This window comes from Eremomyces bilateralis, assembly GCF_010015585.1.
Source record: "Eremomyces bilateralis CBS 781.70 unplaced genomic scaffold P152scaffold_15, whole genome shotgun sequence".
Taxonomy (NCBI): domain Eukaryota; kingdom Fungi; phylum Ascomycota; class Dothideomycetes; order Eremomycetales; family Eremomycetaceae; genus Eremomyces; species Eremomyces bilateralis.
This window is the reverse complement of record NW_022985081.1, coordinates 385858-398734: the sequence shown is the minus strand read 5'-3', so window position 1 is coordinate 398734 and position 12877 is coordinate 385858. Positions and strand designations below refer to the sequence as shown.

The 12877-nt window shown below is 52.9% G+C and overlaps 4 protein-coding genes across 4 annotated transcripts; 1 reads left to right on the top strand and 3 right to left on the bottom strand.

Annotated features, from left to right (window-relative positions):
• Positions 1-253: 253 nt before the first annotated feature.
• On the bottom strand, positions 254-1711 carry P152DRAFT_459944 (uncharacterized protein). The gene is made up of 2 exons (XM_033679791.1): positions 1562-1711; positions 254-1503 (listed from the first exon to the last, which is right to left on the bottom strand). The coding sequence occupies exons 1-2, from the start codon at positions 1582-1584 to the stop codon at positions 651-653; spliced, it is 876 nt and encodes a 291-aa protein (XP_033532693.1). The 5' UTR covers positions 1585-1711; the 3' UTR covers positions 254-650.
• A 431-nt stretch (positions 1712-2142) lies between these two features.
• Positions 2143-3029, bottom strand: P152DRAFT_475110 (SUR7-domain-containing protein; the record flags this gene model as incomplete). The annotated part of the gene is made up of 3 exons (XM_033681386.1): positions 2143-2407; positions 2466-2949; positions 3017-3029. 3 exons carry the CDS (start codon positions 3027-3029, stop codon positions 2143-2145), a joined length of 762 nt encoding a protein of 253 aa, XP_033532692.1.
• A 1053-nt stretch (positions 3030-4082) lies between these two features.
• P152DRAFT_490141 (uncharacterized protein) lies at positions 4083-5720 on the top strand (the record flags this gene model as incomplete). Its single annotated transcript, XM_033682153.1, has 3 exons — positions 4083-4151; positions 4298-4483; positions 4574-5720. 3 exons carry the CDS (start codon positions 4083-4085, stop codon positions 5342-5344), a joined length of 1026 nt encoding a protein of 341 aa, XP_033532691.1. The 3' UTR covers positions 5345-5720.
• A 1406-nt stretch (positions 5721-7126) lies between these two features.
• P152DRAFT_467428 (cysteine proteinase) lies at positions 7127-9359 on the bottom strand (the record flags this gene model as incomplete). The annotated part of the gene is made up of 7 exons (XM_033680764.1): positions 7127-7238; positions 7366-8067; positions 8123-8418; positions 8502-8764; positions 8824-8887; positions 8972-9058; positions 9285-9359. 7 exons carry the CDS (start codon positions 9357-9359, stop codon positions 7127-7129), a joined length of 1599 nt encoding a protein of 532 aa, XP_033532690.1.
• Between the last annotated feature and the right edge of the window lie 3518 nt (positions 9360-12877).

The window sequence follows — 12877 nt, the reverse complement described above, 5'->3', positions numbered from 1 at the left end:
TGTTGAATACACCATATTGAGGTTGTCAGGACACTTCTGCGTGAAGATGCCAACCCAGAATCTAAAAGCGACGAGAGCGTGACACGGTAACACTAACACTAGTCTCTACGGTAGTAAAGCTTGGATGGGGTGACATCGTAGAGGAACTTCAGTATCATATGACGGTCAGAACGGAGCGTGACGCACCTCAAGCAACTGAAAGGGGTACAAGAGCCGGGGCATAGGCGGCTTTGTGAGACGGTTTGACCGCGAAGATGGCGAGAACCACTTTCATTTATCATAAAGCTAAAGAAGAAGAACTATGTAACTTATACGTGTATGATGTTGAACAGTTCAAGACGTTGACAGCTAGCCTAGTTGCGTAACTAGCACTTCAGGGCACCAGGCCGTAGGCCTAGAACCATACTATCGATAGACCGCGCCCCGGTACGGCAGTGGTCGGCTTCAGCGTCCATATCACCGACACGGAAACGTTAGGATGGATGGGATGCGTATTGATCAACGAGGACTCCAGCATTTTGTTAGGCGGATGTTCCCAATCCCCAACTACTAGAATCTCCAAGCACAGCATTCAAATAGTTAATGACATGGACTTGGACTCCTTGCTGAATGAAGGTTCACAGACGGATATTGACCAGCCACTGTATACGTTACGTTTCTTCCATGACATCGTCTTCTCCCCCTCCATTCGCTTCCTCTCCACCTTCTCCTTCCGCTTCCCCTTCCTGTGTCTTCTTCAGCTTGTCCCTCATCTTTTTCTTCACCTTCTTCTCCCGATTCCTCCTCGTCTTCTTCTCCCGCTCCTCCTCGTCTTTCTTCGCCTTCTCCTCTTTCCCCACTTCCGCAGCACGAATCCGCATGCGGATCTTGATCCGCTTCTTCTTCCCCGGTCGCTTGTGATAGGGTGTAAAGTCGCTCGCAGGAGGCACTTCGGTTGATTCGCCCTTCCCGCCCTTGATCGCGTCGGGTGCAACTTGACTAATATCCCAAGCACCATGCGCCTCAGACCGAGCCATTCGCTTCAATGTTCCCTTCCCCACGACGAGTTTCTCAACCCGCCACGAGAGCTCCGACCCCGGCCACCGCTCCTGCGCCCACTCCCGGACGACATCCCCTGTCACCGCAGCGCTTCGCAATTCAGCTTTGCGCTGTGGTGTCGGCGGGGAGGTGAAGTAGTGCGATTGGTCTCGTGCTGTTAGAATGGCCCCGTCGCCTGCTAGGGGTTCCGGGGACGCGATCCGGATTTTCGAAGCAGACGGGCCCGAGGACTGGAGTCCCGAAGACGTTTCTTTGGGCTTCTGTGGTGCAAAGAGACGGAATTCGAACTCGTCGGCGTCGGGTTCTGGGAGTTGGGCATCCTCGCCAAGGTTGGATGAGGTGGGTGGTCGAAATTCTTCGAAGTCGATGCGACGGGTTAATACAGCATCTTCGAGCTCGATGTCGGAGACATCGGGGTTTGGTTTGGGGATTTCATCGCCGGAGAAGAGCTCCGCGCGGGTGACACTGTGCTCGTGGTCAGAATCTACTATTCATTTCGGGGTCGACCGAGATGTGCGCGAACCTTCGTGTCTGTTGAATGTTCATGCCGAAATGAACTGTTTGGTTCATGCATATTGAGCACCTGATGATGGTCTCAACCAGTGTAGCAAGGCCACGGGATAAGTGAAATGATCATCGCGGACGTATCTTCTGCTAAGAATCGAAGCAATTGAATCTTTTGAACACTTTCGATGCAACAGATGTGGTTGAAGATGTCGGTGGCACGGCGGGCGAGTTGGACCGTGACGCAAGTATATCGTTCGAGATTCGAATTCATGATAGATACCTCCATACACACTGAGCACGCCAATTGCGGAATAAAGATTTCGGGATTTAAATTATTATTAAAATTTACGTCTCCACATAAGCGCCATATAGTACACAACCAACACCTGCCTAGAGATCTGTTCTTCCAACGCCGTTAGGCGCATAACCTTTGTGGGATCTCGACAGATCTCCCGCATCTTATGCCCCTCATCCCATGTCAGATCACCACCGGTCCAAATCAAAGTTCTTTTACACCCTATTGACCCAAACGCAGAGTATCTTCTGGCCTCACTTTTCTCCAACCAGGATGACTCCCGCATCGACTGTTACACTACTCTATGAGTAGCTATCCCTGACCCGCCTCTGGCTTTCCGTCTCATAGAAGCTACCTCGATTCTTCTCGCTTCGTTTCCGGAAGACGCCTCGTCCTGCCGATGCATGTTTCTTTTCACGCTTTCCGGTTGCTCCGGCGATGCAGAACAGCAGCGTGGTGAGGAACAGAAGCGCGACGGAAGTCCAGGTAAGAGCGGCCGATTTGACGCCCAGCCTTGCATGGCGGCCAGTTTTGTTCCAGGCATTTCGGGCTTGAACAGTCCACGCACTGAATCGAGTCAGTATTTCTCTCCAGCTTACTTTAACCAACCATAGTAGATACATACGTCATTAGACACGCCGTGATGGTCTGGAAGAACAGCGCGATCATCGCATTCAGGGCCGACAAATACGCGCCGATCCGCGTGCACAGGGCCAGCAACCCCGTGAACAGGCTCACGACCGCGAAGAACAGCGCGATGAGATAAAACACGAACATAAACCGACTCATCAGGAAATAGTGGTTCGTGCCGATAAAGTCATGCGGGATTCCAGTGTTGGTCCCGAAGTTCCTGGCATTCGGCGGGTCAAATGGGAAGGCCGGGCGGGTCTTCTCGCAGTTCGCATTGTGCCCCTTGTCGTTGACGCCGCAGAGGGCGAAGAAGGTCCAGCGAGCGGGATTCATCGACGTCGGGATGCCATCGGTGGTGGATTGAAGGAAGAAGAATTTGTTCTCCGGAGAGTGTTCGACGGCGCCGGAGAGGATGACAAGGAACTGGAAGAGGACGGTACCGGCAAGGAAGAAGAGCGCGAGGAAGCTTAGAAGGGGGCCTGGTAATCTGGTTAGTTTCGGGTATGTGATTTGAAGGCTTGCGATCACCCCGCTGGATGGACGTACGGGCTATCGCCATGAGGGCTGCTGTAGAGGGTTTGCCTGTTGAACTGATTACTTGAGACTATGCTAACAGCAGATCTGGCTCACTTCGTGATGTTGAAAGTTATATCAGCCTTTCAAACAACTTTCACGAGGATAAGTTACACCAAAAGGTTGATCGTAGCCAGCAAGTCACAGAAAATAGGAGGAAGTGGGAATCAGAAGAAGCTCAGCAAGCTGGGAGTAGGGGCAAGGTGAAGCTGAAATATGACCATGTAACAGGATACCTCCTGTTGGTTCGAACGAAGCAGTGAACCAAGTTCTCTCCCTAAATCTTCATGTTATTACTACAAAGCTGGATGAAGCTGGCTGAGTTTGGTACGACTTGGAGCGATGGTGACGTAGTGTCTAGCTCTACTACTGAGAGATGACTTCTTCTTCGTTCACCATCCAGCAGTCAACTGCACATCATGACAGCAGCAGGAGTCCAGCAGCCCAATCGGCTCTTCTCCTTGCTAAACTCGCTCACAGAACTTCTCTGGTTTTAGAGTCTAACAAACAGGGCGACAAACTTAACTAGAGTTAAGGTACCCAGCAAAGATTCCTTGTCATCACTTATAAGTTTCATCATGACGTGCAGGACATATCGAGTCTCGAGATGAGCTACGCGCTAGTTCCTTTAACTATACACTTAGATATTGTCAAAAAATCATCTGTATTCTGTGTTATCGCCAAATGTATATGACTACCGGTAGCAATATGCGAGATGAAGATTAACCCCGCATCATCTGCAATCGTTCCTGCGCTCCGTACTGTATCAATGAAAGAGATGTGGGCAAGGAGCGTCGTCATCCACATGCCATGTCGCCGGCGATCATGGAGTATCTGGACAGCCACGCGGGGGATGGTAATGGTTTGGTGGAGCACATGAGCCACTGAACATGGGTCCCTAGCATCATGCCGTCGTCGATCATCTTGTCCTTTCTTCTTCCATCTAGCATCGACGTGAAGTTTGTGAACGTCGGCGGTACGCGTTATAAATTCATCCAACTAAGAGCATGATAGGGCGATACTAGCCGGCCCAGGAACCATGTCTGCAGCCGTCTGGCCACCGCTTTCATCAGTCGAGGAGCTGAGGAAGGAAGAGGAAACTTCATTGGTATGTGATGCCTGGTTTAATTGTGCCGTCCATCCATGACGTTACGATGCCAATTCCTCGATTGGTCCAATCTCCCTGAATCCCACTATCGCGGTCTGATACCTGCTGCTACGTAATGTTATTAACTACGAGGGACTTCACGATAGGCTCGCGAACTCAACTGGCTTCTCGACTCCCTCCAAACGACCCTCCAGTCGCTCAAAGAAGGTCTCACAGAATGTGCTGAACTGCTCGCCCCCGCCGAACCGGGCAGTACCCTCGCACTTTCCTCGCACCGATCTGAGAGCCTAAAAGGGTTCATCACGCGCGTTGGGACGCGCATCGTCAAGGGCGTAAGTCCATCTCCTTCTTTCTTCTCCTTCCACCTACCCCCCCACCGAATATACCGTCCTTATACAACCTAAGATCTAACATCTCCCAAGGACATAAAACTCCGCCTCCCCACCCTCCCCACCCCCCGCTCCACCCCCTACTTCCCCCTCCTCCTCACCCACCCACACACCATCCCTCAACTCTCCACCTGCCGCTCCTCCATCCTCTCCGCCCTCGATGCCATCGACGTCTCCCGCTGGGCTGGCTCCCCGCACGACGCGAACTTCATTGCCGGCCAGCTGCGCCTCCTGTCAACCGAGATCGCGAACGCACGGAAGGAGCTGAAAGGCGAAGAAGGAACTAAACACGATGGAGGACTGTGGACGGAGACCGGCGTTGCGCGGGGGTGTTTCGAAGGAACGGTCGGCGCGGCAGGGGGCGGGGGTTACGCCGCGCCTGGAGATGCGGTGATCAGGGAGGGATTTCACCACCTGAACGTCTGGGTTGGCGTCCGCGGGTGTGTCCTCGAAGTCGTCGTGCGGACGCTGCAGCCCGTGCAGCCCGAGAGCTCGGGGATCGGCGGCGGGATGCTGCGGGGGTTGGCGAACGCGCTGGGGGGACAGAAGTTGGCGGCGCACGATGAGGAGGGGAAGGTATTTGTGGTGGGCGGGGTGGAGGAGGATGCGGGAAGTGGGGAGGGGCGGGAGGTTAGGGTGAGGGAGAAGGTGAGGGTCGAGGCGCAGGATCCGGCGTTGATAGCGGTGGGAGTCAAGTTGGGGCATTTGAACCATGTGGTGGGGTTGGCGAGGGGGGCGTTGGCAGTGGTGATGGGCGAGGAGGTGGATGAGGAGGAGGAGGAGGAGGAGGAGGAGGAGGAGTAGGGATTGCGCATGTCTACCTTGGAGAGCTCTAGCGTTGCTGCAATCATTAAGGGTGATGGGTTTTCAGGGAATCGGTCAGACTTCATGTCAATGCACGGCACATCGAGGTGACTAGGGCTCCCATTCAGAGTGCTAAGTACTACATAATCCGAAAAGGCCTGAAAGCCCAGGATGCTACCGGTTCCCTAGTCACCACGTCACCCTATCTCCCGTTTTAATTCCAGCTTCCATCGATCGTCTCATTCCTCGATCATAGTTCTGTTCGGTCATCCAGTCATGACTGTGGCGTGCTTCTTAATGATGCTTGCGTCCATCGATACCAGGAAAACGTAGCGAAAAGAAAGACAAAAATCCAGTGATTAACAGAAACCAAGCTAATGATGCTGTGCCATAAGTATATTCCAGAACGCATAGCAGCGTGATGGGGGTAAAAGACAATGGGAAATGGTAAAAGAGGAAAATAAATAAGGAAATTCGTCAATGCGTAACAACGTGGGGATCGCGGTGGTTTTGCCTCCCATCCGGACATTGATCTCCTATCTCTTCGTGTGGGCTTCTCGTCCCTCTAGGGTATCACGCTTCGTGCCAAGTTGCAGAATCCCCCCGATTATCCGAACGTATGCCCCCTTAAGCGATCTAGAAATCGCTGTGCCCATCGTTTGACCGTCATGAAAGAGATAGTAGTGCGATTAAAAGCCGAACAGGTGTAGTAACCGATGACGCTATCCGCATAGGAATAATGGAGAGGTCAAAGTAGAAAAAGAAAGGGAAGTAGAGGTGCGAAAGGGAATTCGTTCGGACGTTCCTCGCCCCAAAGCCGTTAGGTATTGCCTCGTGTTGGCGGTGTCGCCTCGAAACAATCTTTGGAATTGGAAGAACAAGAGAAAATAGGAGAGATACGAAAGGATGTGCAAATCGAACCAGTGGAGGGAAAGGACCAGGCGTCGTCCACATGTTCAGTTCCACGTCGACATGCGCTCTCGTCGATCGCAACCGTTCGCTCGGTGTCGCCCAATTACATGCGTGCTGCACCGTCCCTCGAGCCGTCCCGTGGTTTTCCGCCATGACCCTCTCCAATGGATCAGATCTTGGTCCCGTCTCGTGAATTATTGCCTTATGTTATCAGATCGCCGACCGCTGACGAATTAACCACCTGTAACCGTTGGCCGATTATGTGGGACTGTGATATGTCCAATGGTCACATCATAACGGAGAAGTGTTCCGTGTCTTGCTGTCGTTGAGCACGCTATGTAGTCTGTCGGTGGTCGTGGTCATCCCGGATTGGCTGCGACGAGACCAAACAACGTCGCGACCCAACCACTCGGGTCACCGACATTGAACATTGCAGAAACAAAACAACGGCCAAAACCACGGCCAAAACCACGGCCAAAACCAGATCCCATATTAAACCGGAAAAATGAAATTGCTTGATCTCCGACACGCGGCGCTGCGGAGGTGGTGTGTGCGTCCGGCGGCAGAGGCGGTTGCGGGAACGCGGGACGTACCGAGCAGGCGGGTGCGGGACTTCGGGGCTAACCAGAAAAGGAGACTAGGAGTGCCGGAGACATTAAAAACGTAATTATCCGGCCGATCGAATTGAGATAAGTAATTCGCTACCTTTGTTGGATCGTCGAGAATGCATGCGATGCAAAGACAAGGATGGTGCGAAGGGATGGTCGATTCAATTGATGCCAACAGTGAAATTTTTCCATGCGTCCCCCACATCGGACGCAACAGCAACGTCGGTGTATCGAGCGACGCTGCAGCGCACAGCACGACGTGCTAATGCGCTGATTTTTTGCGAGGCCGTTCGTGGACAGGGAGTTCCGTCTCGGGGCTCCATTCTTCCGGTTGGAAGTCTGGGTTGTTGAAGTGGGCGGTGTTGTAATGTGAACTACAGAAATTGACACGCATTAGCAAACCTCCCTGCGTCATGCGTCTCCAGGAAAATTACAAATTGGGGATAGCGATTCTCGGTTGCCTATTTGAGTATGAAATAACGAAGATGACAGACGACTCACTTTCTGAAAATTGCCGTTTGGAGTGGCACACCGCCCAACCCTGCCGCAGAAAAGTTTGGCTTTAGCTCCCAGGCCGAGGGTCTGAACGGTCCTCCGCGGTCAATCGCTAGACCTGATGGGGTACCCAACGATAGGCCGACAGGCGGGGTTTGCGGGATCTCGGGTTGCATGCCGGACACTAAGAAATCGGGCGGTAGCGCCATCGTTGCGGGCGTGTGCGCGTAAGTAGTGGTGTGGGGGTGGGAAGAGTGCGATTGCGAGTGGGCCAGTGCGTGAGTGTGTGTTGAGCCATGGGCGTTGAGGTCGGCATGGATCTCCGAGTGTCCGTGAGTATGCACGTGGCTGCCGACCTCGGCGGAGCTCCCGCTGCTGTTTGCATGATGTTGTGGCATTGACACCAGGTTGGAAGACGGTGCAGGCGCCGGGATGGCAGCGATTGGGGTTGCGGTGGGTGCGAAGTCGTAGCAAGGAGATTGAGCCGATGGGTAGAGAGGTGTGGATGTGGTCATCGAAGACCAACCGAGCGAGGGTGGAGAGACGAAGGAAAGGCCGGGAATGGCGTAGTCTGAGAACCCGATCGTTTGGGGAATGTGGGAGTCGATGGCGTTGGCAAGGGCGACGAAGACAGGGGGTTGCTGTTGGGGTTGGGCGATGGCGCTTTGAGGTAGAGGCTCCATCTTGTACAGGATGTCGTAGTGTCCGCTATATTTCGGTGAGCCGACGGCAAGAAGCAACTTTGTTCGTAAAATGAACTTACGGCCTGTAGAGTAAACGCAATGTCGACGGATCAGACACTGTGATACCTGTGCCATCCACGGGGTCCCATCGGTACGTGTTGACTTCCTCTCCTTGGCTGCGATCCAGATAGAGGATCTCCATTGCCATGCCGGCTGGTTTGACAAGCACCTCGACAAGTGCGCTCATGCCAACGTGTTCAATTTCAGACATGACCGGCTCAATTGAGGATTGGCAGTAATTCTGAACACTCTGCCCATGGTTCATGTAGGGGGAATACTCGTCCGGATGGGTTTGGATATACGCGCTAGTAAGAAGCTATAGAGTGGTCAGTTGATATCACGAGATAAACCGGGGATGCCGAGATAGACTGGTGCATGCGAAATTGCCAGCAGCTATACCTTCAGATAGGTGATGATACTCATGGATAGAGACTCATCGTTAAAGGCGGCCAATAATTTCGCACCACCATCGTTGTTCTCCATGGCCACCGCCGTCTCTTGCAGCAGTTGGAATGCTTCAATCGCAAAGTCTTCGTAGAGGTGTTCCGGAAAGCCAACTTGGTTCAAAAGATTCCCCAGGGAACGTAGTCGCGCTTCTTCGGAGTAGAACTTGCTCTTGTTGCCGGTGTTATAGAGTGCTTCATAGTAGCTAAATGCAACAGCTAGAGGATATCGTCAACATGCTATACTTACAACACACCTGCCGAAAGCGCATTCTTACCTCTCCATCCGCAATGTCCGTCCCCTCTGCATGTCCGATAGTGCGAATATTTGTGCGGTAGGGCCTGCAAAAAGTAGTCCGTCAGTTTCGGTTCCGTCGCGGGTTCCCATGGCCATTATTGAAGCTTGGCCGAGTGTGATCCACATACCGCCGTCTTCCTCTGATACACCGGGTCGGCATTTGCGTATTCGGTGGTTATCGCACTGCTCGGTAGCAGCTCACTGACGAGTGGACCCTAACAATTCACCAACCGTTAGCACCTATCCGCTGCAACTTCCATCATGCCGACATTGGCCCTTGATAAATATGCATGGGTAAAAGTGCATGCAGAGACCAATGGTGCTCACTCCAACGGTACGGGTACGGCGGGGATAACCATCCCAAGGCGATCAGATTGTGGAACATGCAAACCGTAGTGACGGGGAAAAGAAATCCGGACCAAGGAATGGAAAAGAACATACCGTGACTTCGGGTTCATAGTCGTTCGAGAGCTTCTGCATTTCAGCCATCTCCTCTTGGGAGGGCTCGAATGCCATGGTGATGAGGGGAGCTTGGTGAGGATGGGGTTGTTGCGGGATCGGCGCGGGATGAAATGCGGAGCGAAGATCCTCGGAAGTGGTGGACGCGGCGAGCGGATGGTGCTGCTGAGGGATTGAGTGGGAATGGGAATGTGAGAGAGAGGGTTGAGGAGGTTGCTGTGCAACAGTTAAAGGGTGGTGATTATGGTGTTGACGAAGTGGGAGTGCGAGACCATGAGAGGCGGAGGTGGAGGTGGAGGTTGGTGTGTTGGTGGTGGAGTGTGAGGAGGGAGCTACTACTGCTGCTGGTGCAGGAGCAGTGTGAGAGTGACGGTCGTATGAGAGTTGTCGCTGTCGATATTGTTGCTGCGATGGAGGAGCGTGAGGGAATCCGACATCATGGAAATGATATGAAGGAACTGGAACATGAAATCCTGTTGGAAGCACCATCGGTCGACTCATTGTTTGTCCTTTGGCTTCGTGGAGCTCGATTTGCTTGTCCCCTTCCAAGTCTTCCAGTATAGCGGCGTCCTGCAATGCTGATCTTCGATTTCCAATCAATCCGTCTTTGCGACCGATAAATTCCTCCAATTGATCCAAAATAATCCTCCCTCCACTCCAAAGAGCCCGCACAAAGGTTGGTTTATGCAAGCAATGCAACAGACGGTCGGAGAGAAAGGGAGGAGCACTCGAGGTCCGCCCAGCACCACACGATTGTGGTCGTGAACGAGGACAACAGAATACGGAACGAAAAGCCCTATCCTGCACTGGACACTGGACAATTCAACAAACCCCGGTGGCGATGACCCAGCTAGGCCGGCACGATGATATCCTCTGTCAGAACTGCAACGGCTGAGCAGTTGTTGTCCCTGTCCAAGCAAGCAGCCTTCCAGTCCCCATCAAACGTGGAGATACTGAGAGGCCGGTGGCAGGCTCACGTTTCCTTGCGTCGGGGTGGGAATAAGAGCCAATAGACCGCGGAATAGCGGGGATGGGGTCCCTTGCAATTCTCGCGCAAACTGCCTGCCCAGCGTGGGATATACTGGGGCGCCGTGTGGTCTTGATGGCGTGGGCGTCTCCAGGTGGTCCTAATCCCCGAACAACGCACGAGGACCGGAGCGGATGTTCACCACGAAGATGAGGTCGAGTTTTGGTTCGTCAATATCCACAGGCCTTGGCCTGGTTGCTCGAATGCTTGAGGGGGTCGCGTGTTTGTCGAATCTGATTCGCTTATCCAGCATACGTTCCTGTTCCTTCGCGGTTTGTCAACGGGTACTTGCTTGAGCATTTATCTTCGAATAGAATCCTGCCAGCCAGGGCATTCGTTATGCAAGGTAGCTTCGCGAGATGAACGGTGCTCTAGTGCGAGGTCTAGTGATGGCCGCAGCGGCGATCAATGGACAGCAAGCGATGGTGATGCAGTCCCTTCGAGCACGAAATTCGGGAACACTTGTTCGACACTTGGCCAACGGTTCGATCGTTTGTTCGATAGTCAATTGAGAAATCTTTTCCGCTATCAGCATTTACACAATTCACGGATATCCGCTCGTATTGAATTGCTGATTGGTATTCGAATGGTTCCCACGGTAGATTCGGCGGCAGTCGTAGCGGCGGGTGGTACCGAATAGCGCGAGGATAGACTGCCCAAGCTAGCGGGATAGTGCTATCGAGCCTCGAGGATAAGGCCTCCCTCTTATACAACAAAGTTTGAGGGTTCGAATTATTCGCAATTGTGAAGGATCAGAATCAAACAAACTAATCGGTTCAATGGAGGTAATAAGGAACCAGGTCTTGCAATAAGTCGGCTGCACAACCAGCAAATCACCGCAGGATAAGAGCAGACCCAAAGGGATGGAAGAAGAACGACAAGATCGGCCGGACCTCTAGCCCTTTTGTTCGATCCCACCAGGTACTTAGGCACGAGGAGCTGCAATGAACGGTATATGCGGACAGGTATTGTAATGCGTCTCGTCAATTCCTGTGACCAATGCTGGCTTCAAATGCTATTCCACAGCAGCGAGTAAAGCGCCTCGCTCAACTCTCGCTGAAAAGGTTTATGTCACCATTCTTTCCCTCCATTGCTTGCGCCGGCGTCCGCTGCTTTAGTATATGCGCGGGCGGCGAATCTAGAGACTCTGTGCGACCCAGCCGGAGCGTACAATACCTTGGTCCTTGGGCCACCTGGGGCGCTCAAGGGGCGCTCTCAAGGGGCGCTGGTATAGGGTGGAATTCCTTAGCGAAATAGAGGGTGGCTAGGTTCTCCACCCTAGGGACTTACTTACTTTTTCGATGAAGGGATTCCATCGAAGGAGTCAAGGAGGGGGATGGACGGCGCAGGGAAGCTGGGACGACACCGAAGATACACAGCGCCTTGGAAATGCGACAACGACAGTATGGGTTATTAGAAATGGTGTGTAATTGCAGATGATCCGGGGAGGCAGTACAGAGCCAGAAAACGAGACCGATTGTGACGACTCCATGAGAGGAAAGCCAGTCGGCATCGGTGCAGCTGGCGAGGCACAGAAACAAGGTCCTTGCTGCACAAAGTGGCGTACCAATTCCATATTCCCAACTGCCTATCACATTGGATGTATTATCTGACATCCGCGATCGGGCGACGTCCTCTCCAGCGCTCCGATTCGCCTTCTCTGGTTTGGTCAGGTACGGTCTATAGGACTATCGATCCTGGGAGTAACCGAGACGTCCAATACATCTCGCTTGCAGCCCAGACATCTGGGCTGATGACGGCGTGGAGAATTCAGATATGTACTGCAGAAATCAGGATCTCTGCTTCCAGCCATGATCCACTTCGACTCTCGATCTGTCGCAGCCGAACGCCTGGGCTCCATCGGAACGGGATCTCCGGCTCAGGATCCATTGCGATCGCTCCTTACCGGCGACGACATTCACCCCACATCCTCTCCTGACTCGGTTCGAAACAGCCGGGGTCTTGTCGTCGCACGGGACAGGATGACAGGAGACCATCCATAAGAAAAGGATTGGTTACGAGGATACATCTGAGCATCCGTCAAATGATATGAACCCTGCGACGGATGACTAGATCATGAGGCGTTTCGCTTTATCTCTTCATCCACTGATTGTACCAGTACCTGAAATGGCCCGTTTCACCGTGCGGGAGCCATAGGAGGCTCAAATACCATCACTCGAAGAAATCAAATCCCATGAGACGCCATTGCTGGTACAATGGCTTCCAAAACAAGAACACGAAGCAAGGTACGCGCCTCCATGGCAAGCCATCGGTATCAAAGAGAGTGGTATTGCTCAGATCCCGGCATGTCAAATCAATTCTCCGAATATCTGTAATTTTCTCCGTCGCAGGCTCCAGCTGGTGTCAAGCTTCTTTGATAGGAAGTGGAAACAAAGACTAGAAAGAGTGGCTAGGAGCTCGCTCCGGCAGTCTAACTAGCAGCCTAGCAGTCTAGCCTCACTGTTGCCAGTACTTCATCAGAGCTGAAACAATAAAAAACGTCACAAACTCCTCAGAGGATGGAACGGGATACATCTGCCCTTGGAGG